Below are 20,680 nucleotides of genomic sequence, written 5' to 3' on the forward strand. Positions count from 1 at the left end.
AGACAGTGAGAGAGAGCAAGAGACAAAGAGAAAGACGTGAAGAGGAAAGAGCAAGGACACTTACATGAGGAATGAGGCGTACTGAGAGACAGCCGGAGGACAGAGGCAGACGGAGGTGCCGAGGAGAGCGCGCGGGAGGTGGAGGGAAGGAGGGAAGGAGACAGAAAGACAGAGGAGATCAGACAGCAGGTAGGAGCTTTGGGAGAAATGGCTCAGCAGTTGGAGGCACTTGCTGCCAGCCAGGGATCAACTCCCCAGAACCCACATAGGGCCAAAGGCACAGAGTGGCACATGTGTCTGGAGTTCTTGCTCTCTCTAAGATAAATTAAAAAAATATATATTTTAAAAGGGGGAGGGCTATGGAGATATCTCAGAAATGAAAGGTCTATGCTTATGAAAGGAAGAAAAGAAAGAGAGGAAGGAAGGAAGGGAGGGAGGGAGGAAGGAAGGAAGGAAGGAAGGAAGGAAGGAAGGAAGGAAGGAGAAAGGAAGGGGCAGGGATGAGAAATTGGAAACAGGTCAGGGAAAGGCAAGAAACGGAGAGAGTCACAGAGTTTGGAACAAGTGTTGGAATAAGCCCAACAGACCGGCCTTCTCATTTGTGAGAGAGAGCGAGAGGAGGAGAGAGACTTGGCGCACTAGGGCCTCCAGCCACTGTAATTGAACATGTGCACCAACTTGTACGCATGTGCGACCTTGTGCATGCATCACCTTGTGCGCCTGACTTACATGGGATCTGGGGAGTCGAACATGGGTCTTTAGGCGTCTCATGCAAATGCCTTAACCACTAAACCATCTCTCCAGCCCCAGTGAAAGCAATCACAAGAGACAAAGAAACAGAGCTTTGCTCTGATGCTCCCCCACCCCCCAGAGTCATCACTGCCCCCATCTATGTCACATCCAGTAGGACCAGTTCTGCTCCCTAGACCACCCACTCCCCACATACAGCTGCCCTGGGCATCTGGAGCGCCTTGTGACCACCCACGTCTTCCTGTAGGTTTCCTTCCATTAAAGGAAAGTTCTGTTAGCATGTCTGTCCTGCAACATCTTCTGTGTCCTTCCATGTATCCATCCATCTTCACCCATCCCTCTCTCTGTTCTCTGCCTCCCTTTTAAGTTCTAGGGGCTTAGCAGCCCCTACCGAGGTGTGCTGGGATGAGGCTGGGGGCGGGCCACTCCATGCTAGGTCCACTCACCGCAATGCTGACTCATCTCCTGACGCACAAAGCCCCGAATGTCATCTTCCTGGGAACACAAGACCACAGGGACCCCAAAGAGCCCATGAATCATAGGGCACATGATGCAAAGATCAAAGACAGGGACAAGGGGGGTCAGGGTACTAGGTGTTCCAGCCCACCCAGACCCAACTCACCGTAAGAGCAGCTTCTCCCTTCTCCCCACGGGGGCCAGGGGGCCCTGGCTGGCCCTATGGGCAACAGATGGGACCATGCTGTGACCTCGGGTCTCAACAGACAGACACCAGAGGCCCCACCAATCCTCTGATTCCAAGCTCGAGAATCCCCATTCACCTGTTCTCCTCTCTCACCAGGGGTTCCAGGTGCCCCTGGAGCGCCTACCACATGCTCTCCGGGGGGACCTCGCTCACCCTGTCAGACACAAGGACCAAGTGGTCAGAGGCAGAGGCAGCTGGGGGTCAGAATGCAGGCAAGGTGGGTCAGAGATTGGGGTAAGAAGACTGAGTGACAGGTTATAGGTTCAGAATTCAGAGAGGCAGCCGGGGTAGGGAGGGTTAGGAGTATAGCTTAGTACTAGTAAGTAGAACTCAGTACGGGTCAGGCACTGGGTTCGATCCCCAGCACCATTAAAAACAACACAAGGGAAGAGAGAGAGAGGTTTCAGGGGTCAGGAGTCACTGTTCGAGACTCTTACCTTCTGACCCTGAAGTCCTTCAGGGCCTTTGGGACCAATACTGCCAGGTGGCCCTGGGGGGCCACTAGAGCCATCATTACCTCTGGGACCCGGGAAGCCCCCAGTTCCTGGAGGCCCCTTGGGGAGAAGTAGGATAGATTCAGTGATTAAGGTTCCCCAAAGAGTGTAGTCACTAATGTCACACAACTCTGAGCTCAACTTACCCTCTCCCCTTTCTCTCCTTGGTCACCCTTGGGTCCTGACTGCCCATCAAAGCCTCGGTCACCCTGGGAACAGAAGAAGCATGAAAAACACTCTGCCGTGAACTGTCTCCACCCGTGCATATCCTCGAACTCCCATGAGCCCCTCAGACCAACTGCCCACAGCATTCTATGATCTGAGTGTCTATTACGCTACAAGCCACCAACCCCATAACATAGACCACACTGGAATCTCTGTTCTGGTGCCCATGACTCTCTACCCCGCTTCCTTCCATCCCAGCTCTCCAGTGTGATCCCAACACACCCTAAAATATCAAAACCAGTCCCACGCCATGCCCAAGGGCCCCAGCCTTTCACGACCTCCCTTGCCCTAAGTCTCCATGACTACACCCTGTATCATGCCATTATCGCCATTATCAAGAGACCCTTTACCTTGGGACCAATCAGACCCTCCTTTCCAGGAGCTCCAGACTGGCCTGGCATACCAGGCTCCCCCTGGAGGAAAGAAAATGTGAGCTTGGCCCCGGCTATCTGTCCCTCCTCGTCCAGGGTGGACCCTCCACTTACCATATCTCCTTTCCGTCCCACTAGCCCAGGGCGGCCTGGGAGACCAGCTTCTCCCTGTAGGCATCAGGTATGGGATTCAGCCTTGGGCTTTAGGACCCCCACAGCCCCCCACCTCCCCCTCTAATCTCTGTACCTTGTCTCCCTTCTCTCCATCGAGGCCACAGGCTCCCTTGGGGCCCCGTTCACCCTAAGGGAGAAAAGCACATGAAAAAGCATCTTCTTGGCCAGGAGTGATGATGACACATGCCTGTGACCCTAGCACTCGGGAGGGCCACTTAGAAGATCAGGAGTTCAAGAATAGCCAGGCACAGTGGCGTACACCTTTAATGCCAGCACTGGGGAGGCAGAGGTAGGAGGATCACGATGAGTTCGAGGCCACCCTGAGACTACATAGTGAATTCTAGGTCAGCCTGAGCTACAGTGAGACACTACCTAGGAAACCCCCCGACCAAGAAAAAGAGCTGGGCATGGTGGCACACACCTTTAATCCCAGCACACTAAGGAGGCAGAGGTAGAAGGATGGCTATGAGTTCAAGGCCACCCTGAGACTACATAGTGAATTCTAGGTCAGCCTGAGCTAGTGAGATCCTGCCTTGAAAAACCAAAAAAAAAAAAAAAAAAAAGGGAGAGAGCTATTTTTACCTCACTTTATTTATATTTATATTTATTTATTTATATGGACCCTGTCATAGGGCCCAGGCTGCATGCAGATCCTATGTGAGAGAAAGAAGGAGAGAGAGAGAATGGGTGCCCCAGGGCCTCCAGCCACTGTAAATGAACTCCAGACACATGTGCCCCCTTATGCATCTGGCTAACGTGGGTCCTGGGGAGTCGAACCTGGATCCTTTGGCTTTGCAGGTAAATGCCTTAACCACTAAGCCATCCCTCCTTACCTTACCTTATGAACCTTTCTGAATTAACTCTCCCAACTGACTGTAGATACACTCCAACCTCTGTGCTAATGTGTCTGGGTCTTACCAACAGCAGGTCTCTCTGACCAGAAAACAAACAAACAAACAAACAAAAAATCAGACTTCTTCCCACCTTAAGACCTCGGGGACCCATGAAGCCAATATCTCCTTTGTCGCCTCGGAAGCCAGGGGCTCCATCTTTTCCTGGGGCTCCCTGGGAAGGAGAGGGGTTGACATGGGTCAAGGAAGGTCAGTGAGTGATCAAAGAAAATTACACTAGAATTGGGCAGGGAACTCCAGACATCATTCGAGACAGGGGCACTCAAGGGGTAGGATTAATTTTTCTTTTTTCTTTTTGGTTAGGGGTCATGGGTTAGGAGTTAGGGATAGGGATAGGGTTAGGGTATGTGGTAGGGTTAAGGGGTTAAGGGTTGGGGTTTAAATAAGAGTAGGAGTTGTCACAAGGATAAGGGTCACTGTGGATTGGGTCGCCATCCTTGGGGGTTAGGATGGAGGTGGGGAGTTCCTGAGCAAAAGGAAGACCATGAGACATTGGGACCCTGTAAGGTCAAAGGGTACATGGGTGGGGCCATCCACAGGGACAGGGCTCCTATGAGGACAAAGAGGTACCTGTGAGAGTGGGGGCATCTTACCGGCTCCCCGGGGATTCCTGCAGCACCAGGCTCACCCTATGGGGAACAGATCAGGGAGGCCTATCAGTTCACATGCAGCCACCTGGCGACCCTGCCCCGGGGGCCCAGGCTGCCGGCGGATCCTATGTTAATACATGTGTGGCCAGAGGTAAGGGAACCAAGAACCCGTCAACACTCAAGGAACATCCAAGGACAAGTGCATGTACGTGTGTGTGTGTGTGTTGTGTGGCTGAGCCTGGGGTAGGGCTTACCTGGGGTCCTGTGGGTCCTCGAACTCCCACGGATCCAGTCGAACCCTTGTCACCAGGCTCTCCTTTGGAGCCCTGTAGGAGTGACCAGGAGAAGAGGGGACAGAGTCAGGGCTAGACCTGACTGGTGGCTGGGATATGGCTGGAGCTAGACAGCTGGGCAGAGTTCCTCAGCATAGCTCCCACTGAGAACTCTCAGGAGCCCCATCATTTCTGCTTATGCCATGCAACGAGGAGCTGGGGTGAGGAGCAGCTTATTGCGTTCCCCAAGACCCCCCAGACTCTTGCCCACCTCTCTTACACTGGGCCCCTAACCCCATCTGAACCATCCCTAATTTTCTTCCTTCCTTCCTTCCTCCTTTCCTTCCTTCCTTCCTTCCTTCCTTCCTTCCTTCCTTCCTTCCTTTCTTTCTGTTTTTCGAGGTAGTGTCTCTCTCTAGCTCAGGCTGACCTGGAATTCACTATGTAGTCGCAGGGTGGCCTCGAACTCACGGCGATCCTCCTACCTCTGCCTCCCAAGTGCTGGGAATAAAGCTGTGCGCCACCACGCCTGGCTCAAGAGCCCCCTTCCTTCTTTTTTCCTTTTTTTTTTTTCAGATAGGGTCTCGCTCTAGCCCAGGCTGACCTGGAATTCACTATGTAGTCTCAGGGTGACCTCGAACTCACTGCACTCCTCCTGCCTCTGCCTCCTGAATGCTGGGATTAAAGGCATGTGCCACCCGCATGCATGCTTCTGGAGTTCATTTGCAGTGGCTGAAAGCCCTGGTGTGCCCATTCTCTCTCTCTATCTGCCTCTGTCCCTCTCTCTCTCAAATAAGATAAATAAATACTTTTTTAAATATTTTTTTTAGTTTTTTATTTATTTGAGAGCGACAGACACAGAGAGAAAGACAGATAGAGGGAGAGAGAGAGAGAATGGGCGCGCCAGGGCTTCCAGCCTCTGCAAATGAACTCCAGACGCGTGCACCCCCTTGTACATCTGGCTAACGTGGGACCTGGGGAACCGAGCCTCGAACCGGGGTCCTTAGGCTTCACAAGAGAGCGCTTAACCGCTAAGCCATCTCTCCAGCCCAAAATAAATATTTTTAACATCGCTGATTTACTGCCACCACGCCCAGCTCAAGAGCCCCTTCTGGTCCCCGTAAGCTCCTCCTGGAGTCGTAGACCTCCTGCTCGCAGTTGCAGCCTTGGAGCCCTCACGAGCACTGCCCTCCTCTCAGTCACCTGTCCTTCACCACAGCTTCTCAAAGCCCTTACCTCTGACCCCCAGAAAGCCTCCTCTTGCCCGCCCCGGCCCTCTATGGAATCCCCACACAAGTCCCCAGCCTCTTCCTTGTACCTTTTCACCAGGACTTCCACTGTCCCCCCGGGGTCCTTTGTCACCATCTAGGCCCCGAGGCCCTCGTTCACCCTGGGTCACAGGAGTCAGAAGTCAGGGTTAGAGGCCGGAGGCCCCTCACTTCCTGGGGAGCTGAGCTTTCAGATCACCTGTGCCAACCCATCAGAAGCCCCTTTCGACACTAAGGGAGACCTACTCACCATGTCCCCTTTGGCACCTGGTAGCCCTGGAGGCCCCACAATCACAGCTGAGTCACCCTGAAAGGCAGGGAGTAGTCAGAGGAGGAACGGGCACCCCTGTTCCGTGCCCCTGCCCTCCCCCGTGCCCACACTCACCTTGTCACCCTTTTGCCCTGCGGTTCCGGCGTCACCCTATTGAGTGGAAGAGTGTGAGTCCCACCCAAGCTAGGACGACCCTGGACCTTCATCACAACATCCGTTACACCCTCTCATCCCCAGGCCCTTCCCCCCACATTCTTACCTTCTCCCCTCGCTCTCCCCGGCTTCCGGGGGGTCCCTGTGTGGAAGAAGATAGGGGGAAGAAGATATTAAGGAAGCAGCCCAAGGGGGAAGGGAGGAAAAAGGGGGTCAGAAGGGGAGCTAAAGAAAACAGAGCCAGGCGTGGTGGTGCACATCTTTATCCCAGCACTTAGGAAGCAGAGGTAGGAGGATTGCCATGGGTTCAAGGCCACCCTGAGACTACATAGTGAGTTCCAGGCCAGCCTCGGCTACAGCGAGACCCTACCTCGAAAAACAAATGAAACAAAAACAAAAAAAAAGAAAGAAAGAAAACAGAGGACCAGGGGAACCAGAGAATCAGAGCAGACTACATTGTCCCAAGAGTACTGTGGGGTCAGGCATGTGACTGAAGTCACACCACAGACACTTTCCCCAACAACACTCACCATGAGTCCTCGGGGTCCCTCCTGGCCGGGGTGGCCATCTTCACCCTGGATGGTGACATTGGGTCCACTGACTCATTGGAAATCCAAGGCAGTAGTTGCGACGAAAGGGGCAGGGAGGGGTCTGCAAGGACATACGCACCCGGACACCTGGCTCCCCACGCTCGCCTCGGGGACCAGGCAGCCCTGCTCCAGGCTCTCCCTGAAAAGTAATAGGACACAAGCCGGGCGTGGTGGCGCACGCCTTTAATCCCAGCACTCGGGAGGCAGAGGTAGGAGGATCGCTGAGAGTTCGAGGCCACCCTGAGACTACAGAGTTAATTCCAGGTCAGCCTGGACCAGAGTGAGACCCTACCTCAAAAAAACAAAAAAACAAAAAAAAAAAGTAATAGGACAGGAGGAGTAACTAAAGGGGCTCAGTGGGGGACAGAAGGTTATGGGGAGGTCTGCGGAAGTTGGGGGGGTGAGAGAAGCTGACAAGAACAAGCCAGCAGCATTCCACCTGCCTTGTCTCCTTTGAGTCCAGCGGCCCCAGGTGCTCCCTGTGGGTTAAAAGTCAGGTCAGGGTCCTGTGGCCCTACACACCCAGACCCATGGCATGGCCTGGGCCCCTTTATAAGCCCTCGCATGGGTACACTTGAGCCACTAAGGCACTTCTACTCACCACTGGTCCCGGTGGCCCAGGTGGCCCCAACACGCCTGGGGCACCTTCTCTCCCTGGGGGACCTGCCAGACCCTACAAGACAATGAGGGAAGGCGGGCAGAGAATGGCTTGAGAATCCTCTTCCTCTTCCTCTGAAAACTGTGCACTGGCAAGGCCAGGCCCGGCTTCCCTCGTCCTCGACCACCGCCAGAATCAGGGGTCTTGAAGTCCTCAAGTCCCCACGGGCCCTTCCCAGTCCCTCACCCGCTCTCCAACAGGGCCCGGCTGGCCCATCTCCCCTCGAGGTCCTGTCTGACCAGGGAATCCAACAACACCCGGAGCACCAGGGGCACCAGGGGGGCCCAAGTCTCCCTGAAACAGATAGAAAGGGGAGTAGTCACAACAGAACACCTTCCTAGGGCTTAACTCCAGAACTCCTTTTCCTTCTGTTGTAAAAAATATTTTCTATATATTCACAAACGAATTCCCGATGCATATGCCACTTTGGGCATCTGGCTCTATGTGGGTTGTTTGGCTTTGCAGGCAAGAGCCTTGACTGCTGAGCTATCTCCATCCCCAGAACTTCCTTTTCTACCTACCTTTAGGGGATGCTCTGCCATCACTGGTAATGGTGCACTGACTTACCTTTATGCCTGGAGGACCAGTTGGCCCAGGTGGGCCCTGGATACCAATTCCTGGCTCACCCTTTGAGGGAAAGTGGAATCATATCAAGCTTAAGGAGTCACAGGACCATGACCCCTAGCAAGGATCCTTCCAGGTAAATGTACCTTGTGACCTTTGAGTCCTGGAGCTCCTTTTTGGCCCTAAAAAAAAAAAAATTGAAATGTATGGAACATGAACATCAAGCTCATATATGGCCACAAAATATTCCTGAAGGAGTTTAGGTATGATCATGAACCTATGGAAACTGAGACATCTGACCAAAGACTGTCTCATAGGAGCTCAGACATGACAATGGGTTCATGAGGGGTCCAGACTGAGTCAGGAAGCTCTAATGTGACCACAGACACGCAGGAATTCAGGCATGCTCACAGATAGGCATGTGGAGACATGAGGGACCACAGATGAGGAGCTCTGATCAAACTCCATCCTGTCTGTTCCCAGGGAGCTCAGATGTGCCCATAGACATGAACCCACACAGACAGAATTGGGAGAAAGCAGTATTACAAACACATGAGCAAGAAGAGACCTGTAGTAATTCAGTTGTGTCCCAAGACCTGAGAGATCAGAATGGGAGCAGGCAGATATGGGCTCAGCTGTAGTGAGTACAGAGACTCATGAATGGGTACACAGAAGCCAAGTTTGGATCCCTGAGCGCTCAAGAGTGTGGAAGCCAAGAGCATGTGGCTGTGTGTGGTCCAAGAAGAAACCTGAATGCTGGAATGCTGAATGTTTAGGTTCGTGAATATATATGTATGTGTGTGTGTATATATGTGTGTGTGTGTGTGTGTGTGTGTGCGCGCGCGCGCGCGCACGCACGCACATCTGTCTGTTTCCTGATAGAGTCTCACTGTAGCCCAGGCTGACCTGGAACTCACTCTCAAGCTTCAGGTTGGCCTCAGACTCACAGTGATCCTTCCACCTCTGCCTCCCAAAGTGCTGGGATTAAAGGTGTACACCACCACACCCAGCTCTATGTTCATACACTTTTTTTTTTAAAACGCAAAGTCCTTTATTAATCAACTTACATGTGCCTCTTTAAAAAAAAAATATTTATTTATTAGAATGAAAGAGAGGAAGAAGCAAATAGAGAGAATGGGCATTCCAGGGCTTCTAGCCACTGCAAAAACCAACTCCAGACACATGTGCCACCTTGTGTATCTGGCTTACATGGGTATTGGGGAATTAAACCTGGGTCCTTAGGCTTTGCAGGCAAGCACCTTAACCACTAAGCCATCTCTCCAGCCCTCTATGTTCATACTCTTTTTTTTTTTTTTAATTTATTTATTTGAGAGTGACAGACACAGAGAGAAAGACAGATAGAGGGAGAGAGAGAGAATGGGCGCGCCAGGGCTTCCAGCCTCTGCAAACGAACTCCAGATGCGTGCGCCCCCTTGTGCATCTGGCTAACGTGGGACCTGGGGAACCGAGCCTTGAACGGGGTCCTTAGGCTTCACAGGCAAGCACTTAACCACTAAGCCATCTCTCCAGCCCTCTATGTTCATACTCTTAAGCCGAACTTGGACCTGCCCAGACTTACATCTTCCCCAGGATCTCCAGGTTCCCCTGCACGGCCAGCTTCACCCTGCACAGATAGGATCAATCATGAGGAGCTCTGGCCTTCCAACCGTACCCCACCCTACCAAGTGCTCATACCTGGGGGCCAGACCCTCTTACCTTCTCGCCCCGTGGCCCTGGCAGTCCTCGATCACCTTTGGCCCCCTACAGACACAAGTGACAGGAGGTGGTGGTCACAGACAGACAAGACTCAAGGAGGAAGGCCCGAGGCCAGGGTCACATATGGAGCATATTATGAAAGCTGGGTTTAGTGAGGATGGGTTAAGTCATGGGTGAAGGGACCCCCCCTTGCTGTCAGAGGCGCTATGCTTACCGGCTCACCCAGCAGGTGTCCAGCAAGGTCTCCTGGGGCTCCCTGACGAGGAAGAGGGTCAATGAGATTCCTCAGCCCTGCTCCTTGCCTTGGCGCCTCCTCCTAGGATCCCGGCCCACTCACCTTCTCTCCTTTCGCTCCAGGGGGCCCAATCACCACCTGTGGGGAATACCTAATGAATGACCTATTCAACTTTCCCTCCCTGGCCCCATTCTGCTACTCCGTATAGGGCGAAGAAACTGAGGCCTGGGGGTGAAGCAGAGAGACCAGAGATGGTACAGGGAGCAGAGGGTCAGAGTCAAAGGTCACCTGTCCAGGAGCCCCCATGGATCCAGGTTCTCCTTTAGGTCCAACAGGGCCGGGCAGACCCGGTGACCCCTGTGAGAAATCAAAAGTGAGGAGCTCAGAGTCTGTCCACCCCATTGCCCCTTTGTGCCCCTCCTCCAGTCTAGGCACAAAGCTGGGTGTAGGACCCCATGAAAGGCCCGCGGTGAGCTCTCAAGAACACATACTGGGACGCCAGGACTTCCTCGGTCTCCATCCTTTCCACTGGCACCATCACGACCTGGGGGTCCCGGCTTCCCTGTCTCCCCCTGGGAGGAAGAAGCTCCATCAGGGAGCTGCATGCTGACCCTTAACCCCTGGAGTCCAGCCCCAGACCTCCAGGGACTTACCACTTGTCCAGGCAAACCTGGCGACCCCTGAGGACCCTGAAGGGGAACAGATATGAGGGTCACATGGGATAAGGGATAAAGGAGGATGTGTGACTTCCAAGGCTCAGGGTCTAATGCAGAAGAGGTGGTGGAAAGAATGTAAGAGCCAAAGGAAGGGTTTTTACCCCTTACAACGTGCTCCCCCCAGACACAAAATGGCCTGGATATCCATGACCTCATCGTGCCTGACACTATCTACACAAGACCATCATCATCATAATAATAATATCATGGTGCTGGAAAGAAGTGACTGGAGTACTGAGTAATATCTCGATCACACCTTCCAAGGCTCAGGGTCCATTGTGGAAGAGGTGGCGGAAAGAATGTAAGAACCAAAGGAAGGGTAGGACTCCTTACAACGTGCTCCCTCCAGACATAAAACTGCCTGGATATCCATGACCTCACAGTGCCTGACACTACCTACACAAGACCATCATAAGAGGAGGACAAGATGATGACATCAAAATAAAAGGGACTGATTGAGATGGGGAGGGGATATGATGGAGAGGGAGGGTATTGCCATGGGATATTTTTTATAATCAAGGAAGTTGTTAATAAAAATTTGAAAAAAAATGAAAAAGAAGGATGTGTGAGAGAACATGAAGTCTGTGGGCAGGAGCATAGTAGGGCCACAGCAACTCACTCACCACAAGGCCTGAAGGACCAGGAGGACCAGGAAGTCCCACAGCTCCAGTAGGTCCAGGCAGGCCCTGGAGGAAGACGAAGTTCAGAGCAGGGCCAACCCCCTTCCCCACAAGTCTCCCTGTGACTCTATCCCGTGACCTGAGCCACTCACCCGTCCTGGGGGTCCCGTCTCTCCAGGCTCTCCCTGCAAAGGACCAAGATATCACATGATCAGAGCCCACGTAGAGGGGGCCCCTGGTTCTCAGCCCCATCATGGCTGAGGGAGGCCTCCTCCTCCATCCTCAACCCCCACGCCTATACTCAACCTTCAGGCCAGAAGGTCCTTGGGGTCCTGAAGGGCCGGCAAGACCCTAGAGGAAAGTGTCGAGGAGAAAGACTGGGGTCAGCATTGTCGGCCTGGGCTCAGGGAGTCCGATGAACAAGGCCTGGCTTGTTGACAGTGACAGGTGCCCAGCGTGTCCCTCACATACTCCCACTGGCCACGCCGCTCGTCACTCACCGGAGCACCAGGTGGCCCGGGGTCTCCATGGCTACCCTGTTGGAGACAGTTTGATGAAGGGATCCAGCCACATCCCGCCCGGGAAACCTGCTCCCTGGGATCCAGGACAAGATGCGGGCAGTGGTGAGGGTTCTTGAGTACTTACTGCCGGGCCAGCGTTCCCCCTCGGGCCCTGCAGACCCTGCAAAGAGAAAGGGTTAATGAGCCTTCACCTGTGCCTCGCGTGGGCTTGCCCCACCTTCCCAGGTACAGGTCACCAAAGACTCCGGGGCACCTCACAAACGGCACATATGAGCCTATACATACACACACACACACACACACACACACACACACACACACACACACACACACAGGAAGCTCGCCACAGACATCATACACCTGTGTCCACAGTTTGCACAAAGGCATAGCTTTTTTGGGGGGGGGGTTTCGAGGTAGGGTCTCACTCTGGCCCAGGCTAACCTGGAATTCACTATGTAGTCTCAGGGTGGCCTCAAACTCACAATGATCTTCCTACCTCTGCCTCCCAAATGTTGGGATTAAAGGCATGTGCCACCACACCCAGCTAGGCATAGCCTCTTTACAAGAAAAAGAAAACATATATGTGTATATATTTATTATTTTTGTGGTGGCTCATGCCTGGCTAAAAAAAAAAATTATTTGCTTGTGCATCTGGCTTGACATGGGTCCTGGGGAGTCAAGAACCTGAGTCCTGCTAGGTATGGTGGCGCACGCCTTTAATCCCAGCTCTTGGGAGGTAGAGGTAGGTGGATCTCCAGGAGTTCAAGGCCACCCTGAGACCCCATAGTGAATTCCAGGTCAGCCTGGGCTAGAGCGAGACCCTACCTCAAAAAACAAAAACCAAAAAGAAAAGAACCTGGATCCTTTGGCTTTGCAGGCAAGTGTCTTAACTGCTAAGCATCTCTCCAGCCCAGGCATAGCCTTTTGCTTCTCAAGTTACACACACACACACACACACACACACACACACACACACACACACGGCACAGGGTTCCAGATCCCAAGCCAGCTGTTCTGTCACCACTCACCGGCTTTCCTTCAGGCCCAGCCACGCCACGCTCCCCTGGCAGACCCTGCAAAGATAAAATAAAATAAGTCTAAGGCTACCCTGGCCTTAGGCCTGACCCTAGCTTCTTCCCTACCCACCATGTCCCTCACAGCCACAGAAAGGACCTGGCTAATTTTAAGAAGTGCCAACTCCACCCTTGTACCAAGGACCCCACATGTCTAAGAGCCATGTTCGGGGGCACACGTGGGCCTGTGGAGCAAGAACTTACCGGGTTGCCATCATGACCCCTCTTCCCAGGTTCTCCCTGGTCTCCCTTGGTTCCTGGTGCACCCTGCAAACACAGCGTAGAGTCCTGAGTCCGCAGTCTCTGTCACGTGCCTTCATACAGATGCACATCATCTGTGGTGTGCCTATAAAGCAGGGTGGGGGGCAACCCAGTGGGGTAGGACGCCTCACCCTGTCTCCTTTGGGTCCAGGGCCACCATCACTGCCTGGCTCCCCCTGTGAGGAGGAGATGTGAGGTCAGACCACGGTGCCATGGCACGGGGTGGCCCCCAGCTGACCCCACACTGACCTTAGCACCCTTAAGTCCAGGGGGTCCTTGTTCTCTAGAGAATCCGGGGCCTGACTCATCTATCGTCACCTAAAAGTTCAAGGTCATGGGAGAGAAATGTATCTGTGAGAGGCATAGAAGAGCCAGCACTCGTTATAGCATTACAGATGATTACAGGGTTGAAGATTGCACATGGAGTTTCTTCTTCTTTCTTTTTTTCTAAGTAATTAAATTTATTTGTTTATTTATTTATTCTTTTTTTTTTCGGTTTTTTTTTTTTTTTTTTTTTTTTTTTTTTTTTTTTGGTTTTTCGAGGTAGGGTCTCACTCTAGCCCAGGCTGACCTGGAATTAACTATGTAGTCTCAGGGTGGCCTTGAACTCATGGCGATCCTCCTACCTCTGCCTCCCGAGTGCTGGGATTAAAGGCGTGCGCCACCACGCCCGGCTTTTTTTTCGGTTTTTTGAGGTAGGGTGTCATCCTAGCCCAGGCTGATCTGGAATTCACTCTGTAGTCTCAAGGTGGCCTTGCACTCACAGCGATCCTCCTACCTCTGCTTCCCAAGTGTTGGGATTAAAGGTGTGCACCACCATGTCTGGTTTATTTATTTTTAAGAAGAGAGAGAGAGAGAGGGAGAGACCAAAATACATATATAGAGAGAATGAAAATGTCAGGGCCTCCGGCCATTGCAAACGTACTCCAGATGCATGTGCCACTTCGTACATCTGGCTTTATGTGTACACAGAAGAAATGAACTTGGGTTGTTAGGGTTTGCAGGTAAGTGCCTTAACCACTGAACAATCTCCCCAGCCCCTTAAGTCATTTAAAAATATATTTATTATTAATTAATTTATTTATTTATTTATTTATTTAGGGGGTTTTGAGGTAGGGTTTCACTCTAGCACAGGCCCACCTGGAATCCACTATATCATCTCAAGGTGGCCTGAAACTCATGGCGATCCTCCTACCTCTGCTTCCCAAGTTCTGGTAATAAAGGCGTGTGTCACAATGCCTGGCTAAATTTATTTTTTTAATATTTTATTTCTTTTTTTTAATTTTTAATTTTTTATTAACATTTTCCATGATATATTTTATTTCTATTCATTTACTGGCTAGCAAAAGAGAGAGAGAGGGAGAGAATACATGCACAAGGGCTTCCAGCCACTGCAAACAAACTCCAGATGCGTGCAGTACCACGTGGATCTGGCTTATGCAGGTTCTGGGGAATCAAACCTTGGTCCTTAGGCTTTGCAGAAAATGTCTTAACTGCTAAGCCATCTCTCCAGCCCTTAAGTAAGTTTTAAATTTTTAAAATTATTTATTTATTTGAGAGAGAAAGAGGCAGAGAGAAAAAGAGAATGGGCGCGCCAGGGCCTCTAGCCGCTGGAAAAGAACTCCAGACGCATGTGCCACCTAGTGCATCTGGCTTATGTGGGTCCTGGGGAATTGAACCTAGGGTAGCCTCTTAGTCACCAGTTACACAGTCATCACCTTAGGGCCAGGAGGGCCAGGTGGTCCAGGAAGGCCATCTCTGCCCTGCAGGGGGAAAAAAAAGAACAAAAACCAGAAGACGATGGGAGGCTGTCTCAGCACAGCCTCCAGGCAGCCCTCCACGTCCCGCAGCGTAGCCCACACATACCTGTTCTCCACGGTCTCCTTTCTCTCCCCGTTCTCCCTGGAATGCAAACAGGGTGAGGGGGGCATCCATGGGCAGGCAAGCCCTTCCAGAGCACCGCCCTGGCCCACCCAGCCCCCAAACTCACCCTCTCTCCTGGCCTTCCTGCCTCTCCAGCAGCCCCAGCCTGGCCCGGGAGCCCGGGGATGCCAGGCTTCCCAGGTTCCCCAGCAAGGCCGGGTGGTCCGGGAGGGCCCCTCTCCCCAAGGGCCAGACCAGGAGGCCCCTGAGGACCAGGGTCTCCACGATCCCCCTTCAGCCCACGCTCTCCAGGAAAGCCAATAGAGCCCTGAGGGAGAAGGGTGAATGCTTGTGGCTGTAGGGCCATGCCCTCTGCACCACCCACGAGGCACAGCCTCTGAGCAGTTACCACCCACTCACCTCCTTGCCTGGGAGACCCCGCTCGCCTGGGCTCCCCTTGGGGCCCCGATGCCGTTCAGCCAGAGGCAGAAGGCTGCCAGAGCTCTCATCCCAGGTCTCTACGATCTCTCTGAGAGCAGACGCCTACGACAGAGCGAGAAGACAAAGGAGCAGAGTCCATCGACAAATGCCCTGGGCACCATGGGTACTGCCTGAACCATGGTACCCCAGTCACTCCCACCTTAGCACCTTAAGCAACCTACCTTGATGCCAGCAGTTTCCAGCAACCGCTCCACACTCTGAGGACACAAGGATGGTGACAGTCTGTCTTTGCCTACGACCACATACTGTTCCCGGAATTGTCACCAAGCCCTTTTGCCTAGTACATTCTTCTGCCCTCTCTTGAGGACTAGCTTGAGGTCACTGGGAGCCCCTCCCCGGCATGTTCCCAACTGGCCATGTTGCCTTGAATATAGGCTACAGGAACCCCAATGGGGAAAAGGACCTAGCACACTGGATAGAAGCTGCAGAAACTTGGGGCAAAGGGACAGGGCGCTGTGGGCATGCCAATGAAGGTCCAGGGCCAGGTCCCAAGGCTGGCTCACCGGCAAGCTCCCGGGCTCTCCTCGTAGGCCACGTTCTCCAGGGAGGCCCTGGAGACAGCAAGGGACAAGCTACTAGGACCTGGCCTGCGGGGGGGGGGGGGTGCATTTGTGAAGGCGATAACTATCTAGGCAGGTGAAAAAGGTGAGGGTCTTACCTGTTCCCCTTTGGAGCCAGTCTCCCCACGGTCACCCTGAAACAAAGAATGACGGAAGGAAAATGTACCTCAAACCCTGTTCAGCTCCTCACCACACCCTTTACCCAACACATACACACTCACCTTGGGGCCCACACTTCCTGGGACACCAGGAAAACCCTGAAGTATGATGGGAATGCAAGAGAGTCACACCAGATCATGGCATCCCAGGAGAGTATCTCCCAGCAAACAGAATGCGTTCTCTTGCTCGCAACTCCCAGAACTCCCCAGGACACTCACCTGGCCAGGAGGACCGACCTGTCCGGGGAGACCTGGAGGACCCTGAGGACCAGGGTTACCAGGAGATCCACGCTCGCCCTTGGGGCCGTCGGGGCCCTGTGAAGGATGCAGTAAGAATCAGGACCCCTGGGCTGGATAGATAGCTTAACAGTTCAGGCGTTTGCCTGTGAAGCCTAAAGACTCAGGTTCGAATCTCCAGATCCCATGTAAGCCAGATGCACATGGTGGCACAGGTGTCTGGGCTTTGCAGCCTCTAGAGAGCCTGGTGCACCCATCATGCTCTCGCTCTCTCTCTTATACACTCTCTGTAACTCTATCTCAAACAAACAAACAAATAAAATATAAGGCCGGTGGGGTGGCTCACGCCTTTAGGTAGGAGGATTGCCATGAGTTCAAGGCCATCCTGAGACTACATAGTGAGTTCCAGGTCAGCCTGAGCTAGAGTGAGAAAAAAACAAAGAAAATAATAATAATAAATAAATAAAATAAAAAAAAAATATATAAACTGGGGCACTAGAGAGAGGGTTTGGTGGTTAAGGCACTTGCTTGCAAAGGCTAAGAACTGGAGTTCCATTTTCTAGAATCCATGTAAAGCCAGATGGCACAAGTTAGCACATGTGTCTGGAGTTTGTTAAATGGCTAGAGGCAATGGCGCACCCATTCTCACTCCCACCTCAAATAAAATATGTTAAAAAGAAAATCAGGACCCTAAACCCTAGGATAGAGTGACGCAATATCTCACAGGGTCAGGGGTCACACGAGAAAGAAAGAAAACGCCAGCACGTACTTCTCTTCCAGGGGCGCCTGAATCTCCCTTGTCCCCCTACGGAAGACAAAGGCTTTTTAGACATGGCCTGATCCGAGGCCAGCGCAGGCCCCAGGGGAGTGACTTTACCTTTCTCCCATCTTCTCCAGGGTCCCCAGGTTCTCCCTGTAGGCAGAGGAGACACATAAGCCTTAATGGTCATTGGTTTGACAGTTGAAATTTTATCTTTATTTATTTATTTTTTTAATTATCTTTTTTTAGGGCCTGGAGAGATGGCTTAGCGGTTAAGCATTTGCCTGTGAAGCCTAAGGACCCTGGTTTGAGGTTTGTTTCCCCAGGACCCACGTTAGCCAGATGCACAAGGGGGCACACACGTCTAGAGTTCATTTGTAGTGGCTAGAAGCCCTGGCATCTCTCTCTCTCATTCTCTCTGCCTCTTTCTCTGTCTGTCACTTTCAAATAAATAAATAAAAATAAAAATTTTTAAAATTATCTTTAAAAAGCCGGGCGTGTGCACACTAAAATTTTTTTTTTTATTTATTTGAGAGAGAGAAGAGGGGGGAGAATGGGCGTGCCAGGGCCTCCAGCCACTGCAGACAAACTTCAGATGCATGCGCCCCCCCCCTTGTGCATCTGGCATACATGGGTCCTGGAGAGTTGAACCGGGATCCTTTGGCTTTGCAGGCAAACGCCTTAACCGCTAAGCCATCTCTCCAAGCCATAATTTATCTTTCTTTTTTTATTGACCACTTCCATAATTGTAAACAATATCCATGGTAATACCCTCCCTCACCCCGATTTCCCCTTTGAAACTCCACTTTCCATCATATCCCCTTCCCCTCTCAATCAGTCTCTTTCATTTTGATGTCATGATCTTTTCTTCCTCTTACGATGGTCTTGTGTAGGTAGTGTCAGACACTGTGAGCTCATGGATATCCAGGCCATTTTGTGTCTGGGGTGAGCACGTTGTAAGGAGTCCTACGCTTCCTTTGGTTCTTACATTCTTACCACCACCCCTTCCACAATGGACCCTGAGCCTTGGAAGGTGTGACAGAATGATTCAGTGCCGAGCACTCCTCTTCAGTTGACAGATTTTAGATGACTGATGGACTGTCTGTGCCCATAGCTCTATGGCCTGGCCTGCATCATGTGCTCCTGCCTCGGCTCTCTAGATGGAACTCCACATGCACGCACCTCTGGGGTGGCCAGTGTCCCCATGTCCTGGGAGCATGCCCTGTGGCTCTGCGTGACCTTGCACATGTACAGCCAGGCCCCCAGTTCCTTAATAACCGTATTATTTTGGCATCTGTCTGAAAGTATTCCAAGTATTTCAATATGTACGGTCATAGGTATGTGGGCGATTGTGGATATAAATGTCTATCAGCATGTTCCCAAATGTGTCCCATGGCAGAGCTATGGGACTGTGTCTCACTGCATCTCCACAATGTGCCTAATGCAATCCCGTGTCCATGGAGCACATAGGTGACTTAAAGTAGAAGGGTCCATGTGTCAACACGTCTCTACCTGTCATTGAACGTGGCCTGATGCCCACCTGTCTGAGCCTTTCCACCTGCATCTGTGGCTCCAGTGGCTGTGGGTTACCTGGGCATCTAGGCATGAGCTGACTCATCTACCTAAGTCACGATGTGTCTGCGAGGCCGCCACGTGTGTACACGCTGAAACTGCAGTCCAGACGCAGGTTCGCATCTGTGCTAGGCTTGCAGGTGCTGGTTCAAGCCTCCCTAAGTCAGCACGACACGTGCCGCGTGTCCTCTGTGTGTCTGGGCTGTGTGCGTTTCTCGGCTGGTTTCTCGAAGGCTACCCTGGGGACACTCACATTTTTCCCGTTGGAGCCAGGCTTGCCATCCTCGCCTGCCTTTCCCTGCGGGAACAGACCATTGATCACGTGGGAAAGCTCCGGCGTGGGTAGGAAGAGGCCAAGGGGGTGTCATGAAAAGCTGCACTCACCGGTGCTCCAGGGGGACCAGGAGGGCCATGTTCTCCTCGGAGGCCTGGAAGCCCCTAGAAAAGTCTTTGCTAGGATTGAGAGGGCCTCTGAAGTACCCCTTGGGACAAAGTACCCCATGAACTAGGAGAACCCCACAAAGATCTTCCTCTGGTATAGAGATTAGGAGGTCCCACTGATATCCCCCGATATCCAGGCCCCCTGTGTGAGGGCAGGTCTGGCTGAGACTCTTAAGGGAAGAGCCCTCCCCACCCCAAATCTTTCGGGGCCTATTAAGACGTGTAAGGACAAGGTCAGCTCGGGGAACTCTATGAAAACCCGCTGACCAGGGACTGAGACCCCTCCAAAGGCCAGGTAGGACCAGCTGCCCCTATTCTCATTGATAATGTGACCATGCAGCCCCTGGGCCACCTTGGCTTACCCCTCACTTACATCTCTCCCGGGGTCCCCGGCTTTGCCCGCAGCACCCTGAGAAGAGACTCAAAGTCAGGCCCATGGGGTAAGGGTCCCCATCCACTGGCAGTGCACCCGCTCCCACAAATTCAAGGTCACATGGCAGCGGCATGTCCCACCCAGGCAAAAACATGCGGCCCATAGCTCAAGACCAAGACCAACCAGGTGAGGCCAGGGTCTTGGATTCTCTTGTGAAGGCTATGGGAAGACGTTGATCAGCAGTGACCACTGCTACTCACATGTAGTCCCGGAGGGCCAGGCGCTCCTTGTTTCCCATCCAGCCCATTCCGGCCATCCAGTCCAGGGGGGCCCCTATCACCCTGAAGAAACAGAGAGGTTAGACACCACAAAGACAGGGGGATATGACAGCCATCGGTATCTCCTGGAACTGGTGATTCTCTCCTACCTTTTCTCCTGGTGGGCCTCTCACACCCGGGTCTCCCTGCAGGAAATAAGGTCAGAGAAGAGGTGACTTAATGGTTAAGGCGCTTGCCTGTGAAGCCTAAGGACCCAGGTTCAATTCCCCAGAACCCACGTAAGCCAGATGCACATGGTGGCACATGCATCTGGAGTTCATTCACAGTGGCTAGAGGCCCTGGTGTGTCCATTCTCTCTCTCTCTCACACACAAATACATAAATAAAAATATTTTTAAATTTATTTTTGTTTATTTTTATTTATTTGAGAGCAACAGAGAGAGAAAGAGAGAGAGAGAGAGAGAGAGAGAGAGGGAGGGAGAGAGAGAACAGGCACGCCAGGGCCTCCAGCCTCTGCAAACGAACTCCAGACGCGTGCGCCCCCTTGTGCATCTGGCTAACGTGGATCCTGGGGAATTGAGCCTTAAACTGGGGTCCATAGGCTTCACAGGCAAGCGCTTAACCGCTAAGCCATCTCTCCAGCCCCAAAATAAAATATTTTTTAAAGGAATGGTGGCACAGACTGAGGGGGCAAAGCACAGCACTTACCTGTGGGCCTGGGGGTCCTCGAAGTCCATCAGCACCCTGAGGACAAAGGAAGACTCAGAGGCAGCATTGCCAGGCCCACACCCTCACAGGACCC

General features: G+C 52.5%; 1 protein-coding gene across 1 annotated transcript in view; it reads right to left on the bottom strand.

Moving 5' to 3' along the window:
- The window catches only part of Col7a1 (collagen type VII alpha 1 chain), a 48,367-nt gene that overhangs the window by 1,567 nt on the left and 26,120 nt on the right, over positions 1–20,680 (bottom strand). Inside the window, exons 60-114 of the mRNA XM_045136259.1 lie at positions 20,587–20,622; positions 20,029–20,064; positions 19,862–19,942; positions 19,602–19,637; positions 19,172–19,225; positions 19,041–19,085; positions 17,333–17,368; positions 17,225–17,260; positions 16,438–16,533; positions 16,282–16,317; positions 16,159–16,194; positions 16,004–16,051; positions 15,662–15,697; positions 15,420–15,542; positions 15,127–15,327; positions 15,003–15,038; positions 14,855–14,899; positions 13,386–13,454; positions 13,268–13,312; positions 13,080–13,142; positions 12,831–12,875; positions 11,927–11,962; positions 11,782–11,817; positions 11,588–11,632; positions 11,434–11,466; positions 11,285–11,347; positions 10,599–10,634; positions 10,437–10,517; positions 10,234–10,302; positions 10,048–10,083; positions 9,925–9,966; positions 9,711–9,755; positions 9,574–9,618; positions 8,141–8,176; positions 7,998–8,057; positions 7,617–7,724; positions 7,374–7,445; positions 7,216–7,251; positions 6,852–6,911; positions 6,713–6,757; positions 6,289–6,324; positions 6,144–6,179; positions 6,009–6,065; positions 5,809–5,880; positions 4,473–4,544; positions 4,222–4,257; positions 3,702–3,782; positions 2,791–2,844; positions 2,658–2,711; positions 2,523–2,585; positions 2,094–2,156; positions 1,891–2,007; positions 1,530–1,607; positions 1,373–1,426; positions 1,197–1,245 (exon numbers count right to left, since the gene is read on the bottom strand). Coding sequence (XP_044992194.1) covers positions 1,197–1,245; positions 1,373–1,426; positions 1,530–1,607; positions 1,891–2,007; positions 2,094–2,156; positions 2,523–2,585; positions 2,658–2,711; positions 2,791–2,844; positions 3,702–3,782; positions 4,222–4,257; positions 4,473–4,544; positions 5,809–5,880; positions 6,009–6,065; positions 6,144–6,179; positions 6,289–6,324; positions 6,713–6,757; positions 6,852–6,911; positions 7,216–7,251; positions 7,374–7,445; positions 7,617–7,724; positions 7,998–8,057; positions 8,141–8,176; positions 9,574–9,618; positions 9,711–9,755; positions 9,925–9,966; positions 10,048–10,083; positions 10,234–10,302; positions 10,437–10,517; positions 10,599–10,634; positions 11,285–11,347; positions 11,434–11,466; positions 11,588–11,632; positions 11,782–11,817; positions 11,927–11,962; positions 12,831–12,875; positions 13,080–13,142; positions 13,268–13,312; positions 13,386–13,454; positions 14,855–14,899; positions 15,003–15,038; positions 15,127–15,327; positions 15,420–15,542; positions 15,662–15,697; positions 16,004–16,051; positions 16,159–16,194; positions 16,282–16,317; positions 16,438–16,533; positions 17,225–17,260; positions 17,333–17,368; positions 19,041–19,085; positions 19,172–19,225; positions 19,602–19,637; positions 19,862–19,942; positions 20,029–20,064; positions 20,587–20,622 — 3,145 coding nt within the window. The remainder of the gene's footprint in view (positions 1–1,196; positions 1,246–1,372; positions 1,427–1,529; positions 1,608–1,890; positions 2,008–2,093; positions 2,157–2,522; positions 2,586–2,657; positions 2,712–2,790; positions 2,845–3,701; positions 3,783–4,221; positions 4,258–4,472; positions 4,545–5,808; positions 5,881–6,008; positions 6,066–6,143; positions 6,180–6,288; positions 6,325–6,712; positions 6,758–6,851; positions 6,912–7,215; positions 7,252–7,373; positions 7,446–7,616; positions 7,725–7,997; positions 8,058–8,140; positions 8,177–9,573; positions 9,619–9,710; positions 9,756–9,924; positions 9,967–10,047; positions 10,084–10,233; positions 10,303–10,436; positions 10,518–10,598; positions 10,635–11,284; positions 11,348–11,433; positions 11,467–11,587; positions 11,633–11,781; positions 11,818–11,926; positions 11,963–12,830; positions 12,876–13,079; positions 13,143–13,267; positions 13,313–13,385; positions 13,455–14,854; positions 14,900–15,002; positions 15,039–15,126; positions 15,328–15,419; positions 15,543–15,661; positions 15,698–16,003; positions 16,052–16,158; positions 16,195–16,281; positions 16,318–16,437; positions 16,534–17,224; positions 17,261–17,332; positions 17,369–19,040; positions 19,086–19,171; positions 19,226–19,601; positions 19,638–19,861; positions 19,943–20,028; positions 20,065–20,586; positions 20,623–20,680) is intronic.

This window comes from Jaculus jaculus, chromosome 17, assembly GCF_020740685.1.
Source record: "Jaculus jaculus isolate mJacJac1 chromosome 17, mJacJac1.mat.Y.cur, whole genome shotgun sequence".
Classification (NCBI taxonomy): Eukaryota; Metazoa; Chordata; class Mammalia; order Rodentia; family Dipodidae; genus Jaculus; species Jaculus jaculus.